Source organism: Pseudoliparis swirei, chromosome 17, assembly GCF_029220125.1.
Source record: "Pseudoliparis swirei isolate HS2019 ecotype Mariana Trench chromosome 17, NWPU_hadal_v1, whole genome shotgun sequence".
Taxonomy (NCBI): domain Eukaryota; kingdom Metazoa; phylum Chordata; class Actinopteri; order Perciformes; family Liparidae; genus Pseudoliparis; species Pseudoliparis swirei.
Window position 1 is genome coordinate 549,997 of NC_079404.1, and position 21,271 is coordinate 571,267.

The 21,271-nt window shown below is 47.6% G+C and overlaps 2 protein-coding genes across 2 annotated transcripts; one reads left to right on the forward strand and one right to left on the reverse strand.

Annotated features, from left to right (window-relative positions):
* Positions 1–422: 422 nt before the first annotated feature.
* pkd2l1 (polycystic kidney disease 2-like 1) lies at positions 423–13,009 on the forward strand. Its single transcript, XM_056436339.1, has 15 exons — positions 423–716; positions 1,126–1,239; positions 1,927–2,054; positions 2,150–2,403; positions 2,484–2,708; positions 2,793–3,021; positions 5,644–5,814; positions 5,885–6,066; positions 6,176–6,296; positions 6,386–6,484; positions 7,320–7,441; positions 7,533–7,650; positions 7,726–7,856; positions 7,942–8,050; positions 12,097–13,009. Exons 1-15 carry the CDS (start codon positions 470–472, stop codon positions 12,187–12,189), a joined length of 2,343 nt encoding a protein of 780 aa, XP_056292314.1. The 5' UTR covers positions 423–469; the 3' UTR covers positions 12,190–13,009.
* A 2,869-nt stretch (positions 13,010–15,878) lies between these two features.
* tial1 (TIA1 cytotoxic granule-associated RNA binding protein-like 1) lies at positions 15,879–21,195 on the reverse strand. Its single transcript, XM_056436341.1, has 12 exons — positions 20,996–21,195; positions 20,537–20,633; positions 20,353–20,451; positions 20,160–20,214; positions 19,994–20,081; positions 18,457–18,532; positions 18,163–18,271; positions 17,495–17,590; positions 17,332–17,416; positions 17,081–17,204; positions 16,629–16,798; positions 15,879–16,490 (listed from the first exon to the last, which is right to left on the reverse strand). The coding sequence occupies exons 1-12, from the start codon at positions 21,022–21,024 to the stop codon at positions 16,367–16,369; spliced, it is 1,152 nt and encodes a 383-aa protein (XP_056292316.1). The 5' UTR covers positions 21,025–21,195; the 3' UTR covers positions 15,879–16,366.
* Between the last annotated feature and the right edge of the window lie 76 nt (positions 21,196–21,271).

Genomic DNA, 21,271 nt, shown 5'->3' on the forward strand with positions numbered 1-21,271 from the left:
CTGTGATTGGACGAGTGGTTCATCAATAGTGAAAACAAGGTGCTCGGCGTGGAGGTCACTGAGAGGACTCAACAGATGATGAATCCTTCGTCTTCTGGATGTTGATGAAGACGTCTCCAGCATACTAATACGTGGCGATGTGGGATGAAGTATTTCTATAATATCTTTATCTCGAGGTTGAAGCAGGGTTGTTATTACTTATTATTTTCTGGTTCTTTAATTCTACCTAATGCAGTGAACACATGTTATTTCATGGCGGACTAAATCACTGTGATGTAACCATGTAACACAGGACCCTGGCCCGTCAGACCGCCTCCATTTTATTACTTCAATGTGTTTGAGTCTCAATCTCAACACCACAAAAGCTCCTCCCTCCCGCGGCTGATGTCATCCCCTCTTTATAACCATCGCTCCGCGGGAGCCTGAGAAGACCCGCTCTGCCTCAGCTCCCTCTCCGGTCTACCCTCCAATGAAGTGCCTGAACAACCGGGCCGACAGCCACCTGACCGGCCAGGTGGAGCTGGACAGCGTGGCCAACGGAGCCTGGGTCAACCAGGGCTACTGCGGCTCTCCTCCACCGGCGCCCCGAGTGGTCAGCACCGTCTACAGCGCCCAGCCCCCCTTCCAGGGCTCCATGGACCGCGTGTACAAGCTGGACGGTGGAACTGGACTCCCAGAGGAAGAGAAGCGACGAGGCTGCTGCTCCTTCATCAAAGGTAGGACGAGGGGCCGCTCAGCTACTGACCCCTGATGAGCCGTCCAGGATTCAACTCCTTCAAGACACTGGACCTCTAACCGGTCCCGATGGGCAGGTTGGCCCTCTGTGAATGGGTGTTGTAAAGCATTCTGAGAGGTCGAGAGAGAAGATATAAATAACGTCTATTCAGCGTTTACCCTCCATTAGAGTTTAGATGATACCTCGCCAACATCTTGACAAAAACACCTTGTCTTCCTTTGGTTCTGGTTCCGTTTGGGCCCATAAAATCAACTGATATGACCCCTTTTCTTTGCACATAACCCTCCTGTGGACCACCATCATGTGGGTCTTCAGAGGATCAACGTTGAGAGACTCCATGGTCTTTGTCGCCCCCACTGAGCATCGTGATGCCTGTTTTCTGTCTGCAGGCTTCTGGGGCACGACGCTGACTGAGAACACCTCCAACAACCGAGAACTGTTCGTCAGAACCACTCTACGCGAGCTACTGGTCTATCTGGTGTTCCTGGTGGACATTTGCCTCTGTAAGTACTGTCCTACATGAAATAATCAATATTAATGTCTATTCCTCGAACATCACGATCCTGGTCCAACGGCACACTGTACACTTATCAAAGGCTTATAACACTTCCCGGGTTTTATCATGACAATGACTTCCAAACGCTGTTGTGCTGAATGTACGACTGTCACATATTAAAGGTTCTCAATGTAACAGAGAATTAAAATGTGTTTTAAACCCAGAAAAGTGTATTTCCATTTAATTGAATTGCACATTTTCTTTGGTGTTCCTGTATAACTTTACCTCATTAGCACTAATGATCACCTGTTCAGCTGTAAAATAACCACAAATGCCCCCCCCCCCTCATCCCTCTGCCCAAAGGCCTTTGTCCACCGGAGCATTAGGACTGAAAGGGACTCGAGGACTGCTCCCTGGCCTTTTAGCGATAAGAGCATTTGGCCATGTCTCTTTGTCCGGGTTGGGTCGACATTGTTTGAAGAGGCTATTTGTGCCGGGCCACCGGGCGCTCTCTTCAAACAAAGTCGAGCCTCTGATCCGATCCATTCGACTGACATAAAGACAGACAAAGAAGTCTTCATGGCCTTGCGTGTCTGCCCTTGCGTTGTCTTATCTCACGCTCACAGCTGAGCCTGAGCAAAGCCAGATAGGAACCGCCGACGGCAGCTAACAATGACATGACGCTGTCTTTCAGTGACATACGGGATGACCAGCTCCAGCACCTATTACTACACTAAAGCCATGACGGACCTGTTTGTGAGCACAGGTGGTGACAGCGGGGTTAAGTTTCAGTCCATTGGCACCATGGCCGACTTCTGGATTGTGAGTTCTACTCCGCGTTCATTTTCACTGTGTTGACAACAATGAGGACCCGGTGAGAGATGAGAACATGAACCTGCATCTTCTCTCGTGAACAGTACGCTCAGGGCCCGTTGCTGGACGGCCTCTATTGGACCAAATGGTACAACAACCGGTCCCTGGACCGAGGCGAACACTCCTTCATCTACTACGAGAACATGCTGCTGGGAGTGCCCAGAATGAGGCAGATCAAGATCGTGAACAACTCCTGCACGGTGCACACGGACTTCGAGGATGAGATCACGGGATGCTTCGATGTGTACAACGACAAGAAGGAGGACGACCTGAGCTTCGGCCTCGTCAATGGCACCGCGTAAGTCGCCCACTGTCTTCCTTACGGGGGTTCCTTTGCAGTCAGGAGAGGTCCAGCCATGTTGTCTTGTTCCCCTGCAGATGGACCTACCACACGGAGAAAGAAGTCAACGGTTCCTCTCACTGGGGCTTGCTGACCACCTACAGTGGAGCGGGGTACTACCGGGACCTGAGTCAGACCAAAGAGGAGAGCGCCGCCACTCTGGAGGAACTGGTGGAGAACCTGTGGCTGGACCGAGGAACCAGAGCCGCCTTCGTCGACTTTTCCACTTACAACGCAAACATCAACATGTTCTGCGTCATCAGGTGAAGACACGGCGGCCTAGAGCAACTCTACCCATCGGTTGACCCTGTGGCGTTGGTCCATGTAAGTTGTGTCCGCTCTTTCAGGTTGGTGGTTGAGTTCCCAGCGACTGGTGGAGCGATCCCTTCCTACCAGATAAGAACCGTCAAACTGATTCGCTACATCACCAACTGGGACTACTTCATCCTCGCCTGCGAGTTGGTGTTCTGCTTGTTCATCCTGTACTACGTGGTGGAGGAGATCCTCGAGCTGCGGATACACAAGTTCTCCTACTTCAAAAGCATCTGGAACATACTGGACATCGTTGTCATAATGGTAGGAACATGTCAAGAAGTATACCTATTCTGTTTGTATCAGAGAGGTATACCTATTCTCTTTATCAGAGGTATACCTATTCTCTTTATCAGAGGTATACCTATTCTCTTTATTAGAGAGGTATACCTATTCTCTTTATCAGAGGTATACCTATTCTCTTTGTATCAGAGAGGTATACCTATTCTCTTTATCAGAGAGGTATACCTATTCTCTTTATCAGAGGTATACCTATTCTCTTTGTATCAGAGAGGTATACCTATTCTCTTTATCAGAGGTATACCTATTCTCTTTATTAGAGAGGTATACCTATTCTCTTTATCAGAGGTATACCTATTCTCTTTGTATCAGAGAGGTATACCTATTCTCTTTATCAGAGAGGTATACCTATTCTCTTTATCAGAGGTATACCTATTCTCTTTGTATCAGAGAGGTATACCTATTCTCTTTATCAGAGGTATACCTATTCTCTTTATTAGAGAGGTATACCTATTCTCTTTATCAGAGGTATACCTATTCTCTTTGTATCAGAGAGGTATACCTATTCTCTTTGTATCAGAGAGGTATACCTATTCTCTTTATCAGAGGTATACCTATTCTCTTTGTATCAGAGAGGTATACCTATTCTCTTTATCAGAGGTATACATATTCTCTTTATCAGAGAGGTATACCTATTCTCTTTATCAGAGGTATACATATTCTCTTTATCAGATGTATACCTATTCTCTTTGTATCAGAGAGGTATACCTATTCTCTTTATCAGAGGTATACATATTCTCTTTATCAGAGGTATACCTATTCTCTTTATCAGTGGTATACCTATTCTCTTTATCAGAGAGGTATACCTATTCTCTTTATCAGAGGTATACATATTCTCTTTATCAGAGGTATACCTATTCTCTTTATCAGAGGTATACCTATTCTCTTTATCAGAGGTATACCTATTCTCTTTATCAGAGGTATACCTATTCTCTTTATCAGAGAGGTATACCTATTCTCTTTATCAGAGGTATACCTATTCTCTTTATCAGAGAGGTATACCTATTCTCTTTATCAGAGGTATACCTATTCTCTTTGTATCAGAGAGGTATACCTATTCTCTTTATCAGAGGTATACCTATTCTCTTTATTAGAGAGGTATACCTATTCTCTTTATCAGAGGTATACCTATTCTCTTTATCAGAGGTATACCTATTCTCTTTATCAGAGAGGTATACCTATTCTCTTTATCAGAGGTATACCTATTCTCTTTGTATCAGAGAGGTATACCTATTCTCTTTGTATCAGAGAGGTATACCTATTCTCTTTGTATCAGAGAGGTATACCTATTCTCTTTATCAGAGAGGTATACCTATTCTCTTTATTAGAGAGGTATACCTATTCGCTTTATTAGAGAGGTATACCTATTCTCTTTGTATCAGAGAGGTATACCTATTCTCTTTGTATCAGAGAGGTATACCTATTCTCTTTGTATCAGAGAGGTATACCTATTCTCTTTGTATCAGAGAGGTATACCTATTCTCTTTATTAGAGGTATACCTATTCTCTTTATTAGAGAGGTATACCTATTCTCTTTATCAGAGGTATACCTATTCTCTTTGTATCAGAGAGGTATACCTATTCTCTTTATCAGAGGTATACCTATTCTCTTTATTAGAGAGGTATACCTATTCTCTTTATCAGAGGTATACCTATTCTCTTTATCAGAGGTATACCTATTCTCTTTATCAGAGAGGTATACCTATTCTCTTTATCAGAGGTATACCTATTCTCTTTGTATCAGAGAGGTATACCTATTCTCTTTGTATCAGAGAGGTATACCTATTCTCTTTATCAGAGAGGTATACCTATTCTCTTTATTAGAGAGGTATACCTATTCGCTTTATTAGAGAGGTATACCTATTCTCTTTGTATCAGAGAGGTATACCTATTCTCTTTGTATCAGAGAGGTATACCTATTCTCTTTGTATCAGAGAGGTATACCTATTCTCTTTATTAGAGGTATACCTATTCTCTTTATTAGAGGTATACCTATTCTCTTTATTAGAGAGGTATACCTATTCTCTTTATCAGAGGTATACCTATTCTCTTTGTATCAGAGAGGTATACCTATTCTCTTTAACAGAGGTATATCTATTCTCTTTATTAGAGAGGTATACCTATTCTCTTTATCAGAGGTATACCTATTCTCTTTATCAGAGGTATACCTATTCTCTTTGTATCAGAGAGGTATACCTATTCTCTTTGTATCAGAGAGGTATACCTATTCTCTTTATCAGAGAGGTATACCTATTCTCTTTATTAGAGAGGTATACCTATTCTCTTTATCAGAGGTATACCTATTCTCTTTGTATCAGAGAGGTATACCTATTCTCTTTGTATCAGAGAGGTATACCTATTCTCTTTGTATCAGAGAGGTATACCTATTCTCTTTATCAGAGGTATACCTATTCTCTTTATCAGAGGTATACCTATTCTCTTTGTATCAGAGAGGTATACCTATTCTCTTTGTATCAGAGAGGTATACCTATTCTCTTTGTATCAGAGAGGTATACCTATTCTGTTTATTAGAGAGGTATACCTATTCTGTTTGTATCAGATCAGTAAACCTGTTCTCCTTCCCAGCTCGCCATCGTTGCCATTGTCTTCAACGTCTTCCGGACCGTCAAAGTGGACAACTTGCTCGGCAAACTGCTGGAACAACCTGGAATCTACGCCGACTTTGAATTCCTGGCATTCTGGCAAACGCAGTACAACAACATGAACGCGGTGAACCTATTCTTTGCGTGGATCAAGGTAAACGTCTTCCAGCGGAACACATTCCTGAAGAGGCGATCCGGGGCTCAAATTGGCTGTTTTCCTTTAGGTCTTCAAGTACATCAGCTTTAACAAGACCATGACTCAGCTGTCCTCCACACTGGGTCGATGTGCTAAGGACATCCTGGGCTTCGCTATCATGTTCTTCATCGTGTTCTTCGCCTACGCGCAGCTTGGATATTTGCTCTTCGGGACAGAGGTGGAATCTTTCAGCACCTTCGTCAAGTGCATGTAAGAAGTGTCCAAAACTGCCTCCACACAAACTATTTGAATATGATGATGATGACGATGATGATGATGGTTGAGTAAAGCGATCCTTCTGTTGTGCTTCTCTCTGCAGCTTCACTCAGTTCAGGATTATTCTGGGAGACTTCGATTACGATGCCATCGACCGCGCCAACCGAGTCCTCGGGCCGGTCTACTTCGTGACCTACGTGTTCTTTGTGTTCTTTGTTCTCCTGGTGAGCTTCAGAAGGAAAACTCCACATGTTTTGCTTTTAAAAGGGTAGAGACGGCGTTCTCACTCCCTCTTTCTGCCTCCGCCCCTCAGAACATGTTCCTGGCCATCATCAACGACACGTACTCTGAAGTGAAGCAGGAGCTCTCAGCCCAGAAAGACGAGCTGCAGATCACCGACATCATCAAACAGGTAATCAGATTCATGTAGAAACTAGAATGGGCACTCGGTAGAGCGCATACCTTCGCATATCACAAGATTGGGCATTGAATTATGAACATTTTGGCATTAGTTGCATGCCAATTGGACAAAAATGTATCGTGCTATGGTAAAAAAAGAGTTTGACCTTTCCATGGCCTTGACCTTGACCTTTGACCCGATCGATCCCAAAATCTAGTCAACTGGTCCCCGGATAATAAACAATCATCCCACCAAATGTCATGCGATTCGGTTCAATACTTTTTGAGTTCTGCGAAAGATTTTGACCTGTTCATGACCTTTGACCCGATCGATCCCAAAATCTAATCAACTGGTCCCCGGATAATAAACAATCATCCCACCAAATTTCATGCGATTCGGTTTAATACTTTTTGAGTTCTGCGAAAGATTTTGACCTGTTCATGACCTTTGACCTTTGACCCGATCGATCCCAAAATCTAATCAACTGGTCCCCGGATAATAAACAATCATCCCACCAAATTTCATGCGATTCGGTTAAATACTTTTTGAGTTCTGCGAAAGATTTTGACCTGTTCATGACCTTTGACCTTTGACCTTTGAACCGATCGATCCCAAAATCTAATCAACTGGTCCCCGGATAATAAACAATCATCCCACCAAATTTCATGCGATTCGGTTCAATACTTTTTGAGATTTGCGAATAACACGCATATAAATAAATAAATAAATAAATACACGGCGATCAAAACATAACCTTCCGGCATTTTCAATGCGAAGGTAATAATAAAGATATTTAGATAAAGTGTTTCAATAGTGACACACTAAATGTATTTCTATTTGAATTCAGAGCTACATGAAGACGTTTATGAAGATGAAACTTAAAAAGGAGGAAATATCAAACGTTCAGAAGGCGCTGCAATCTGGATCTGGAGAACTTGAGTTCAAGGACTTCAGAGAAACCCTGAAAGAGTAAGTGAGAGAGCCCAGAGCTCGTTCCTCTTCAGGGTTGATAGGACCACGAGGGTAATGTCCTGGATTCTCACCTCTGATGACGTCCTAGGATGGGACACGCCGAACACGAGATCTCTGCCGCCTTCTCCCGGTTCGACCGCGACGGAAACCGCATTCTAGACGAAGACGAGCAGAGGAGGATGAAGAGGGAGCTGGAGGAGAAGCGGGTTTGTGCCTCGTTTCTTTAACTGGGCTCCAGGAGCAGCAGCAGGTGTTCACGCCGGTGTCTCCCTCTCCGCCAGGACGCTCTGAACACCGAACTCAACACTCTCGGGATGCATTATGGGAAAGATGTGCCGGAGACCCTTGCTGCTGCGGCTCACGCGCAGAACCTTTCCGGCCACGCGGCGGCGGGTCAGGGAGAGTTTCTCAGGTGGGAAAAGGTTTTACGTTCAACCTGAAGTGTCCTCAGACATGAGCAATGCCCTGAGAAGTGACCGCGTTGCTCTCCCCTGAAGCCTGAGCAGACAGGTGCAGCAGCTGCAGCGCTCCACGGCGCGCCTCGCCGCCCAGATGGACGCGCTGCTGGCCCGACTCGGCCTGCAGGAGGCCGGAGGGAAACTCACGGTGAGGCAAGGACGGAGGTTAGGACTTTCAGAAGTTCCACCCGGTGGCACGCAGAAGTACTGCATGCATTTAAAATATGGGTGATTATGTATCGACCCGGTTACAGCTGAGCGGATGAAGCCAGAGGCGGTGACCTCTGTTCACCTTTCAATGACCCCTGTTCACCTTTCAATGACCTCTGTTCACCTTTCAATGACCCCTGTTCACCTTTCAATGACCTCTGTTCACCTTTCAATGACCTCTGATCACCTTTCAATGACCTCTGTTCACCTTTCAATGACCCCTGTTCACCTTTCAATGACCCCTGTTCACCTTTCAATGACCTCTGTTCACCTTTCAATGACCCCTGTTCACCTTTCAATGACCTCTGTTCACCTTTCAATGACCTCTGTTCACCTTTCAATGACCCCTGTTCACCTTTCAATGACCTCTGTTCACCTTTCAATGACCCCTGTTCACCTTTCAATGACCTCTGTTCACCTTTCAATGACCTCTGTTCACCTTTCAATGACCCCTGTTCACCTTTCAATGACCTCTGTTCACCTTTCAATGACCCCTGTTCACCTTTCAATGACCCCTGTTCACCTTTCAATGACCTCTGTTCACCTTTCAATGACCCCTGTTCACCTTTCAATGACATCTGTTCACCTTTCAATGACCCCTGTTCACCTTTCAATGACCCCTGTTCACCTTTCGATGACCCCTGTTCACCTTTCAATGACATCTGTTCACCTTTCAATGACCTCTGTTCACCTTTCAATGACCCCTGTTCACCTTTCAATGACCTCTGTTCACCTTTCAATGACCCCTGTTCACCTTTCAATGACCTCTGTTCACCTTTCGATGACCTCTGTTCACCTTTCGATGACCCCTGTTCACCTTTTGATGACCCCTGTTCACCTTTCAATGACCCCTGTTCACCTTTTGATGACCCCTGTTCACCTTTCAATGACCCCTGTTCACCTTTCGATGACCTCTGTTCACCTTTCAATGACCCCTGTTCACCTTTCGATGACCCCTGTTCACCTTTCAATGACCCCTGTTCACCTTTTGATGACCTCTGTTCACCTTTCAATGACCCCTGTTCACCTTTCAATGACCTCTGTTCACCTTTCGATGACCTCTGTTCACCTTTTGATGACCCCTGTTCACCTTTCAATGATCCCTGTTCAATTCAATTCAATTCAGTTTATTTGTATAGCCCAATTTCACAAATTACAAATTTGTCTCGGAGTGCTTTACAATCTGTACACATAGACATCCCTGCCCCAAAACCTCACATCGGACCAGGAAAAACTCCCAAATAACCCTTCAGGGGGAAAAAAAGGGAAGAAACCTGCAGGAGAGCAACAGAGGAGGATCCCTCTCCTAGGATGGACAGATGCAATAGATGTAATGTGTACAGAAGGACAGATTTAGAGTTAAAATACATTCAATGAATATGACAGAGTGTATGAATAGTTCATAGTAGGCATATTCCACGATGGAGACCTCCACGATCCATCAGGCAGATGGCGGTGGGGAGGAGGAGTGGGCGGAGTCTCAACAGGACAGTGGCGTAGTCATGAGCAGGAATTCCACGACCCAGACGATCCATCAGGCAGATAGGATCTATGCCGTCTCATAGGGTCCGATGACCCCATGAGACGTAAAGTCAAAGGACTTCCGGGAGAAAGCAGAGTTAGTAACGTGTGATTGAGAGATGAAAATTCATCCTTAAGGAGAGAAAAAAAAGAGGAGATAGGTACTCAGTGCATCCTAAACGTCCCCCGGCAGCTATAAGCCTATAGCAGCATATCAAGGGCTGGACCAGGGCAAACCTGATTCAGCCCTAACTATAAGCTCTGTCAAAGAGGAAGGTCTTAAGTCTACTCTTAAACGAGGTGACTGTGTCTGCCTCCCGGACTGAAATTGGAAGCTGGTTCCATAAAAGAGGAGCTTGATAACTAAAGGCTCTGGCTCCCATTCTACTTTTTAAGACTCTAGGAACTACAAGTAGTCCCGCATTTAGTGAGCGTAGCTCTCTAGTGGGGCAATATGGTACGACAAGCTCCTTAAGATATGATGGAGCATCACCAATCAAGGCTTTGTAGGTTAAGAGAAGCATTTTAAAAGTGATTCTTGATTTTACTGGGAGCCAGTGCAGAGCAGCTAGTGCAGGAGTGATGTGATCTCTTTTCTTAGTTTTAGTGAGAACACGAGCTGCAGCATTCTGGATCAACTGGAGGGACCTAAGAGATTTATTAGAGCAGCCTGCTAATAAGGAGTTGCAGTAATCCAGTCTCTAAGTAACGAACGTGAACCAATTTTTCTGCATCTTTTGAGACAAGATGTGCCTGATTTTGAAATATTACGTAGATGAAAGAATGCAGTCCTTGAGATTTGCTTTACGTGGGAGTTAAAGGACAAGTCCCGATCAAAGATAACGCCAAGATTCTTTACAGTGGTGTTGGATGCCAGGGCAATGCCGTCTACAGAATCCACATCACCAGATAATTGATCTCTGAGGTGCTCAGGGCCGATTAAAATTACTTCGGTTTTGTCTGAGTTTAACATCAAGAAGTTGCAGGTCATCCATGTTTTTATGTCTTTAAGACATGCTTGAATTTTACAGAGTTGGTTGCTCTCCTCTGGTTTTATCGATAAATATAGTTGAGTGTCATCTGCATAACAATGAAAGTTTATGGAGTGTTTCCTGATAATATTGCCCAAAGGAAGCATGTATAAGGTAAATAAAATTGGTCCAAGCACAGAACCTTTTGATGACCCCTGTTCACCTTTCAATGACCTCTGTTCACCTTTCAATGACCCCTGTTCACCTTTCGATGACCCCTGTTCACCTTTCGATGACCTCTGTTCACCTTTCAATGACCCCTGTTCACCTTTCGATGACCCCTGTTCACCTTTCGATGACCTCTGTTCACCTTTCAATGACCCCTGTTCACCTTTCGATGACCCCTGTTCACCTTTCGATGACCCCTGTTCACCTTTTGATGACCTCTGTTCACCTTTCGATGACCCCTGTTCACCTTTCGATGACCCTGTTCACCTCTGTTCACCTTTCAATGACCCCTGTTCACCTTTCGATGACCCCTGTTCACCTTTCGATGACCTCTGTTCACCTTTCAATGACCCCTGTTCACCTTTCGATGACCCCTGTTCACCTTTCAATGACCCCTGTTCACCTTTTGATGACCTCTGTTCACCTTTCAATGACCCCTGTTCACCTTTCGATGACCCCTGTTCACCTTTCAATGACCCCTGTTCACCTTTCAATGACCTCTGTTCACCTTTCAATGACCCCTGTTCACCTTTCAATGACCTCTGTTCACCTTTCAATGACCTCTGTTCACCTTTCAATGACCCCTGTTCACCTTTCAATGACCTCTGTTCACCTTTTGATGACCCCTGTTCACCTTTCAATGACCCCTGTTCACCTTTTGATGACCCCTGTTCACCTTTCAATGACCCCTGTTCACCTTTCAATGACCTCTGTTCACCTTTCAATGACCCCTGTTCACCTTTCAATGACCTCTGTTCACCTTTCAATGACCCCTGTTCACCTTTTGATGACCCCTGTTCACCTTTCAATGACCTCTGTTCACCTTTCGATGACCCCTGTTCACCTTTCAATGACCCCTGTTCACCTTTTGATGACCTCTGTTCACCTTTCAATGACCTCTGTTCACCTTTCAATGACCTCTGTTCACCTTTCAATGACCCCTGTTCACCTTCTGATGACCCCTGTTCACCTTTCAATGACCCCTGTTCACCTTTTGATGACCTCTGTTCACCTTTCGATGACCCCTGTTCACCTTTCAATGACCCCTGTTCACCTTTCAATGACCTCTGTTCACCTTTCAATGACCCCTGTTCACCTTTCGATGACCCCTGTTCACCTTTTGATGACCTCTGTTCACCTTTCAATGACCCCTGTTCACCTTTTGATGACCCCGGTTCACCTTTCGATGACCCCTGTTCACCTTTTGATGACCCCTGTTCACCTTTCGATGACCTCTGTTGACCTTTCCATGACCCCTCTCCAGAGCGCTGCTGCGGCATCCGATGGGAGCGTCCTGGTTTGTGTGGACCGAGGGTCGAGACCAGCGGGTTGCAACACGTCCGATTGTCAGATGTGATTGGCCCCCGAGGAACATCTGGAGGTCAGCTGAAGGTCAGCTGAAGGTCACGCGCAGACGATGATTTGTTTTTCACTAGGTTAAAAGTCTGGATCCTTCAAACCAACAATAACTCTTAAATTACAGCTCATGCCATGGTAATATGTAAATACTGTATAAACAGAAGGCCTGCGCACTGGGCTCCTTGGAGACGTGTGGCGGCCGCGGTCAGCAGGTCCGTCACTCAGAGGGTCGGTGGTTCGATCCCCGGCTAGTCGATGTGTCCTTGAGCAAGACAACCTGCGCCCCGTGGTGTGATCGTAAGCTCAGATCCGTAGAGGCTGTAGAGACCTGGATATAAATCTACATATTAGCGTGAGATACATTTATTTCAAGGGTCGGTGGGAAGAGGTAGTTACGCAATATAATCCAACATGCTGTCTGCCACCTGGTCTCTGACGACGTGACGCTTGCTTTGCTTTCACGGTGATGAGTTCTTACTGCAGTCGCTCTAAAGGCCGTGACTTGTGATCAGGGTAGTGAGGCCTAGAACCAAATAACTCCCTAGTTATGCTCATATGCAGTCGTTTCATCATTATTCACACCTTTGTCCAGCTGAGAAAAAACAAATCCACTTCCATGGATTATTAAACACTTGATCCCAGTGGCCAGGACGTTATAAACACTCATTATTCAGTTTTTTTAAATGTCAAATGTATAGAAGCCTTCTCTCATGAGTGTCTAACATCACACGTCAGAAGCGGTTTCATAATCCTCCGAGTAGATTTAACAATGAATGTATGTGTTGATGTATTAATATCCAATAAATGTAGTGAACGACCAGGTTCAAACGTTTCTTTATTTGAAGTCACTTATTGAGTTTTCCCGTTTTAATGGCAAAATTGATTCCATCCTTTATTATTAAACATCCTTTATATTGTTCAGCTTGTATGTATTAATGTCTTAAAAGCAAATTGCCATTACATTCAATATTTTAAGCAACAGAAGTTGTACATGTCAGAAGCAGTTCAAGCTGCAGCATCACAAACTGAGAAAAGGTTTTTAATGAAGCCGGACAACAAAGTCTGAATTTACCGACACACCAATTAATCAATTAAGGCTTCTCCACCAATCAAACGGCCCGATGGAGCTCCTACCTACAGGCTGTACAGCATCGCGAAGGTTTCTTGAAGCGTCGTGACGACGGTTGATATTTACACTCGTGGCCAACAGGACCCGTCTACGTATCTACACACATCCTCCGGTCTCATCAACAACAACAACAACATGGCCGCCGCGTGTCATCGGGAAGAGGAACACCGACAACTTGAAATACTCTACCTGGAACACGTCAGGGCCCTGAACACCCCAATGAGGCGTTCAGGGACCCGTACACTTCTGTAAAATCAGTTTACAATGCGTCTGTTAGCGTCCAAGGAAGTGATAAACAACGCTTCATGTCAAGCGTGACGCGGCCTCCACCGGCGGCTCGGGGGCTTCAGGCGTCCGGAGGAACCAATCGGCTCTCAAGTCAACGGCAGGAACACCTCAGAGCACGAGAGAAGACACGCCCCTCTGGAGGACACGCCCCTCTGGAGACACAGGACCAGTCAAACAGGAGGGAACCCAAACCCTCGTCTGGAGACAGAAACAATGTTCTGGCTTCTGGAGTCGATGAAATGAACCAGGAGAACACAGGAGAACCCAGGAGAACCCAGGAGAACCTAGGTGAACCTAGGTGAACCCAGGAGAACCCAGGAGAGCCCAGGTGAACCCAGGTGAACCCAGGAGAACCCAGGTGAACCCAGGTGAACCCAGGAGAGCCCAGGAGAACCTAGGTGAACCCAGGAGAACACAGGTGAACCCAGGAGAACAAAGGTGAACACAGGAGAACACAGGAGAACCCAGGAGAACCCAGGTGAACCCAGGAGAGCCCAGGTGAACCCAGGAGAGCCCAGGAGAACCTAGGTGAACCCAGGAGAACACAGGTGAACCCAGGAGAACCTAGGTGAACCCAGGAGAACACAGGTGAACCCGGGAGAACCCAGGAGAACACAGGTGAACCCAGGAGAACCCAGGTGAACCTAGGTGAACCCAGGAGAACACAGGTGAACCCAGGAGAACACAGGTGAACCCAGGAGAGCCCAGGAGAACCCAGGTGAACCTAGGTGAACCCAGGAGAACCCAGGTGAACACAGGAGAACCCAGGAGAACACAGGTGAACCCAGGAGAGCCCAGGAGAACCTAGGTGAACCCAGGAGAGCCCAGGAGAACACAGGTGAACCCAGGAGAGCCCAGGAGAACCTAGGTGAACCCAGGAGAACCCAGGAGAGCCCAGGAGAACCTAGGTGAACCCAGGAGAACACAGGTGAACCCAGGAGAGCCCAGGAGAACCCAGGTGAACCTAGGTGAACCCAGGAGAGCCCAGGAGAACACAGGTGAACCCAGGAGAACACAGGTGAACCTAGGTGAACCCAGGAGAACCCAGGAGAACACAGGTGAACCCAGGAGAGCCCAGGAGAACCCAGGTGAACCTAGGTGAACCCAGGAGAGCCCAGGAGAACACAGGTGAACCCAGGAGAACCCAGGTGAACCTAGGTGAACCCAGGAGAACCCAGGTGAGCCCAGGAGAACCTAGGTGAACCCAGGAGAGCCCAGGAGAACCCAGGAGAACACAGGTGAACCCAGGAGAACACAGGAGAACCCACTGTTTGTTCCTGTGTGTTACTGTGTGTTCATGTGTGTTACTGTGTGTTACTGTGTGTTACTGTGTGTTCCTGTGTGTTACTGTGTGTTACTGTGTGTTACTGTGTGTTCCTGTGTGTTCCTGTGTGTTACTGTGTGTTACTGTGTGTTACTGTGTGTACTGTGTGTTCCTGTGTGTTACTGTGTGTTCCTGTGTGTTCCTGTGTGTTACTGTGTGTTACTGTGTGTTACTGTGTGTTACTGTGTGTTACTGTGTGTTACTGTATGTACTGTGTGTTACTGTGTGTTCCTGTGTGTTACTGTGTGTTACTGTGTGTTACTGTGTGTTACTGTGTGTTACTGTGTGTTCCTGTGTGTTACTGTGTGTTCCTGTGTGTTACTGTGTGTTACTGTGTGTTACTGTGTGTTACTGTGTGTTCCTGTGTGTTACTGTGTGTTACTGTGTGTTACTGTGTGTTCCTGTGTGTTACTGTGTGTTCCTGTGTGTTACTGTGTGTTACTGTGTGTTACTGTGTGTTCCTGTGTGTTACTGTGTGTTCCTGTGTGTTCCTGTGTGTTACTGTGTTCCTGTGTGTTAGTGTGTGTTACTGTGTGTTACTGTGTGTTAGTGTGTGTTCCTGTGTGTTACTGTGTGTTCCTGTGTGTTCCTGTGTGTTCCTGTGTGTTCCTGTGTGTTAGTGTGTGTTCCTGTGTGTTAGTGTGTGTTCCTGTGTGTTCCTGTGTGTTAGTGTGTGTTCCTGTGTGTTCCTGTGTGTTACTGTGTGTTCCTGTGTGTTACTGTGTGTTCCTGTGTGTTCCTGTGTGTTAGTGTGTGTTCATGTGTGTTAGTGTGTGTTCCTGTGTGTTCCTGTGTGTTACTGTGTGTTCCTGTGTGTTAGTGTGTGTTCCTGTGTGTTACTGTGTGTTCCTGTGTGTTAGTGTGTGTTCCTGTGTGTTCCTGTGTGTTACTGTGTGTTCCTGTGTGTTAGTGTGTTCCTGTGTGTTACTGTGTGTTCCTGTGTGTTACTGTGTGTTACTGTGTGTTCATATGTGTTACTGTGTGTTACTGTGTGTTACTGTGTGTTCCTGTGTGTTACTGTGTGTTACTGTGTGTTCCTGTGTGTTACTGTGTGTTCCTGTGTGTTACTGTGTGTTCCTGTGTGTTCCTGTGTGTTACTGTGTGTTACTGTGTGTTCCTGTGTGTTCCTGTGTGTTACTGTGTGTTACTGTGTGTTAGTGTGTGTTCCTGTGTGTTACTGTGTGTTCCTGTGTGTTACTGTGTGTTAACTCATCCCCGTGATGATGTAACATCGTCACACTGGTTTCTGGTTTCACGGCCAAACATTCAAAAGGTGGCCGTGTCCTTCAACTCCTTCCCTCCAGAAGCCAGGAGCTCTGGGTGATGATCGTATAAACTCTTTTTCAAATCAGCCAGCAGCTACAAGGGCTTCGTGAACGTGGCCCCGCCCCTCCGGTGAAAGGTCAACAGCTGGCCGCGTCCCGGCGGGCCGGCTCACTGCGCCTGGTAGCCGGCCATGCTGAAGTTGGCCATGTTGGACATGACCTGGGCCGGGGGGGCCGCGGCCTGGCCGGACTGGGACCCGAAGCCCTCCACCCAGGACGGGGACTGGGACGGCCTGCAGAGAAGGTCACGCGTAGAGATGAACACATGCTCCACGGGAGGAGAGGGGTCTGACAGCAGAGCGGTCCAGACCCTCCAGAGCCTCACACAAGCTTTATGATTTCATTAAATACACAAATATAAACAAACTCACTCCACTCCGAAGCCTTGCTGGTTCCACGTCTGGCTGTACATGTTGAAGGAGGGAACCTGCCACCCGTTGGTCACGTACTGTCCGTACTGCTGCTGCTGCTGTTGTTGTTGTTGTTGTTGTTGTGGATTCCCATAGACCTGATTCCACTGACCCCACTGACCGTACTCCACCTGAGGGACAGACAGGTGACTACGAGTCCCGATAGCTCAAGAAAATAAACGCAATTCATCCTTTTAATCCGAGTAATTTCCCCCTGAAAACGTACCGTTGTGTCAGAGTTTCTCTTGATGTTGCAGAGTTAATGAATCTATGTATATATATATATTATCGTCTGCAGAGAAAGCCTCGTGTGACTCGTGTTCAGGGATGAAGACGCTCTGTGTTTCATGCACCACCTCTCCTCCCGTGAGGAGACGTGTTGCTGTGGAGTTCTCGGCGTGGCGTCTGCCTACCTGCTGCGGACTCTTCGCCACGTCCGTCGACTCTTTTCCCCAGAAGCACTTCACGACGTGTCCCTCGATGGCCGAGCCGTTCACCGACACGATGGCGTGGGCGGCTCCGTCGTGGGAGGAAAACCTTCACGGGGAGACGGCAGCAGATCAAACACATCGACGGTTTGTTTTGAGGTGGCGGACAGACACTAAAGGGCAGCGTGCCGGTGGCGCCATCTAGAGGCCACGTGCTGAACAGCACCACGCCTTACCTGACGAACGAGTATCCTTTCTCCGGGAACACTCGGATTTCCATGATTTGACCAAACGGGGAGAAGGTCTGACGCATGAGGTGTTCTGAGGAGCAGAGAGGAGCACGTCGTGGTTATCTTCAGCTTCCAGCTTTGGGGACCAATCAGACGTCTCCTGACTCACCCGACAGTCCGTACTGGATCCCTCCACAGTACACGGTGCAGTTCTGAGGACTGGACTGAGTCAGCACGTCATCGAACCGCAGCTGCTTCGATCCATCTGGAAACAAACCTTCTTAAAGTCTCCACACCACTTCAAGCCAAAGTCACAAGTCACAGCGGTGACCTCCGACCCACAAGGTCGTCTTCACTTCCTTCATTCTGCAAACATCCAGAAGAGCGGCAGTGCGTTCCTCTCTCGTCCAGATGGAAGTGATCGTCGTAATAGGAACATAAACAGGTTGTGACACACGTTGACCCGGGGCTCCAGGACCTTAAACGAAACTCTCGCTGTAAACATGAACCTGTGGAACATGTTGCGTATCGAGAGGCACGCCGGCTGATATTTTGAGCGTCTTTCTTTAAAAAAACATATTAATTATTTCAAACTCGGCGTAAGTGAACATGTGATTATAACACATTTACAGGACTTCTCCAACACTTCTATGATTTCAGTTTTTTCCATGACTCTTCCAGGCCTGGAAATGACCGTTTTAAAATGTCATGACTTCTCCAGGTTTCCATGCCGGTCCGGACCCTGAATAAAGCAACAGCGTGATCAGACCACCCACATGCAATGGGATGCATTAACGTTCAGAACAAAGTCTGGTGCGTGTGCGTTTTAACACTTACTGTCCTGGACACTCTTCGGCGCTGGTGGTTTCCGCGTGGCCCAGTTGGTCCTGATCTGGCGCCCCCCCAGCCACTGCCCCCCCATGTTGATGATGGAATTCTCCGCATCCTGTAGAGCAGAAGCAGAGCGTCACCCTCCGGACCCTCCAGACCGTCTCAAAGGTTGACGTTGAGTAAGTTGGATTCAATGTGTTGTCGACTGCGATCGCGTTATGTTCGATCGACTGTGGATGTATTAGAAGAACCAGAAAATAGAAATAACCTTCAGTCTGTGTTGTTGCACTGGAGCCTTACCAGTTTGTTGTAGAAGGACACAAATCCATACCCCTTTGATTTGCCCGTCGTCATGTCCTTCACTACCCGGGCGTCCCTGGAGGGAAACGGGGAGACGGCTTCAGCTTCGACCCGAAAGGAACCGCGCAGAACCGACCGGCCGCCGCTCCGCTGGCCGGCGGCGCCGAGCTTTAGCTCCGTGACCTCTGGGCGCCGCGCTAAATAACTTCAAGGCGTCGCCTGAGAGGAAAAGTCCAGCAGCACGCAGCCTGCGGTGGTTTTGACATGACTTAATGGAGCAGCGCTGCCTGTGGAGGGACGACACCGGGGCCTCACGACGAAGATCAACATGGAGAACAAACGACAGAGGAGGGCATCAAACGGCACACATGGCCTGCTTACGCTTTCTTTACCACCACTATGGAGTTTGGAGTTTCGGGAGCTGCACATTTTTGAGAAATTGACAATTTCAGATTTTTTTTTTAACTACAAACACTATGCAAATGAAAATGAGACATTTTAAACATAGATTCAGAGGAATACATTGAGTGCTGGAATGTGTTAATCTAAGCTAGAGCATGTTAATACATAGCATCTACAAATAAAGACACATGGAAAGAATGGAATAAATAGAGAAAAAAAACTACATCCGAGTCTCCAGAGTTCCTTGCTGCTAGCCTTCAAGCTCCTGTCCAATCCTATGAGCATTTCTGTAAAATAACCAAAGGTCTATTACTTCACTGAGACGCAGCACTGACAGCTGCTCAGGTTCACACGCCGCGGACATGAGGCCCACTCACCACCTCAACATGCACACAATGAGGTCAGAAAGACGCACCAAGCAGAGGCTAAAGAGGAGGACACGTCGGTCAGAGACAACAGACTTCAACTGGAACTTAGCAACGTACAGGCATCGCGTTGGAGACGCACAACGTGAACGAGTGTTCCTCTGAAGCAGGACAGTGTTGTAGCGGTGCAGATCATGTTGGGCCATCACCTTCATGTTTACATGCTTTCATCTTTCTATTCAATCAATCAAGTCAAACTGAATCGGGTCTCCTGAACATTTCGCTGGTGACTTCTTAGGTTTTCAGTGTTACTTAATATTTTGGTGGCTGGAAAACATGCAAGAACATGGGGGGGGGGGGGGGGTCAGTTCAATTCATGTGAGATCAGACGTGACTTGTTGAGAAGCTACAAACTAATTCAGGAGGTTGTAAATCCCACTGAAGCAGGTGACACCCGGCGTAGTCACCGTGTTGCCGTGTGACTGCACGCGGTCACGTGACACCCGGCGTGGTCACCGTGGTGCCGTGTGACTGCACGCGGTCACGTGACACCCGGCGTGGTCACCGCGGTGCCGTGTGACTGCACGCGGTCACGTGACACCCGGCGTGGTCACCGTGGTGCCGTGTGACTGCACGCGGTCACAGTCGTCTACATACGATTATCAAGAAGTAACCACATTGCTATAAATCACTATGCGCACATTGTAGAATTCATGTTTTTTTTGTACTGCACATAAAAATAATGATCCTTCTAAAAAGTGGAAACTTACGAGATTTTCCCAAAAGCTGCAAATGCAGCCTTGACGTCCTCGGTGGTGATCTCAGGGCTCAGGTCGCCCACGAACACGTGGAAGTGATCTGGAAGAGAGAGAAACCGTTACTCCACCTGCTGAACTGAGACTCAGCAGGTGAGGAACCCGGCAGGTGAGCTCTTACTGGATGTGTCTTTCTTCTGGCTACTTGGAGTGGTGGCCCAGTTTACTTTCACCTCCTGAAAGAACAGCACAGGGAACCTTTAAGAGAGTGACTCCGGGGCCCTCTGGGAATGACTCCGGGGCCCTCTGGGAATGACTCCGGGGCCCTCTGGGGCCCTAAGCAGCCGAGCCGTTCCCTCGACTCGTCGTCCTACCTTTCCGAGTATCTTCCTCCCGTTCATGGCGGCGAGCGCCGCAGCAGCATCTCTGTGTTCAAAGAACTCCACGAAGCAGTAGGGGTCGTTGCTCGTGTGCTGCGTGGGGGTCAAACACAAGAGGTCACCAGGTGGGTCAGGAGACAGCGTGACGTCACTGCAGCGTGTCGGCGGACGGCTGTACCTCTGTGATCATTTTACAACTCTTGCAGGGTCCGATCTGGGTGAAGAGCTGCAGGATCAGGATCTCCGTGACGTCCCTGGAGAGGTTCCCCACGTACCTGCGGGGAGAGGGGTCATCACGGGGACGGTGAGGCGGTGACACCGGCAGCATGTTACGGATTCACTGACAGGTTCCGGGGCGGTGTCGCCACCGCCAGTTGAAACGGCTCCTAATGTCACGTTATCTTTGATTAGACATTAGCTGGCCCGACGTTTCTACCGGCTACCGGGACAGCCCCGCCGTCCCACCGCGGTTCTCTTTCCCGTCCGTTGAACGAGCCGTTGACACGGGTCGAGCGGCGGTGTTCTCCGGGCGGTGAACGCCTGACAGCGGGCACCGTTAGCTATACGTTAGCCACCCGGTTAACCGACGCGAGCAAAGCTAAGAACACCGGGCAGCCGGACCCCTCGCGGTACTCACAGGGTCTTGGGGTAGCTTTCGTCGTCCATGACCGAAACCGACTAGCTAGCTAACGTTTACCAACTCCGGTGAGCCCCGTTAATTAACGAGCTAGGTACAACAACTAACTAGCTAACTAGCTTAGCAGCTAGCTAACCGGGCGCCAGGGAAAACGTCACGCTGGGAGTCCGGAGAGAGAGCGGCTGCGCGTGCGCGGGAGGGGCGGGAGGGGGTCTGACAACGAGAGCCCGGTGCGACGGTTTAACAGGCGACCGTGTTAACTGGCGACTTTGAACC

What these genes read in the sequence shown, in the direction of transcription:
- tial1 (XM_056436341.1), bottom strand. Translation starts at nt 21,024, where the DNA reads ATGGACGACGAAAGCTACCCCAAGACCCT. An exon ending in GAAAGCTACCCCAAGACCCT is followed by an intron (nt 20,634 to 20,995) that starts GTGAGTACCGCG and finishes CTCTCCCCGCAG; the next exon opens with GTACGTGGGGAACCTCTCCA. An exon ending in GATCCAGTACGGACTGTCGG is followed by an intron (nt 17,417 to 17,494) that starts GTGAGTCAGGAG and finishes TCTGCTCCTCAG; the next exon opens with AACACCTCATGCGTCAGACC.
- pkd2l1 (XM_056436339.1), top strand. Translation starts at nt 470, where the DNA reads ATGAAGTGCCTGAACAACCGGGCCGACAGCCACCTGACCGGCCAGGTG. An exon ending in CCTGGTGGACATTTGCCTCT is followed by an intron (nt 1,240 to 1,926) that starts GTAAGTACTGTC and finishes GCTGTCTTTCAG; the next exon opens with TGACATACGGGATGACCAGC. An exon ending in TTGTGTTCTTTGTTCTCCTG is followed by an intron (nt 6,297 to 6,385) that starts GTGAGCTTCAGA and finishes TCCGCCCCTCAG; the next exon opens with AACATGTTCCTGGCCATCAT.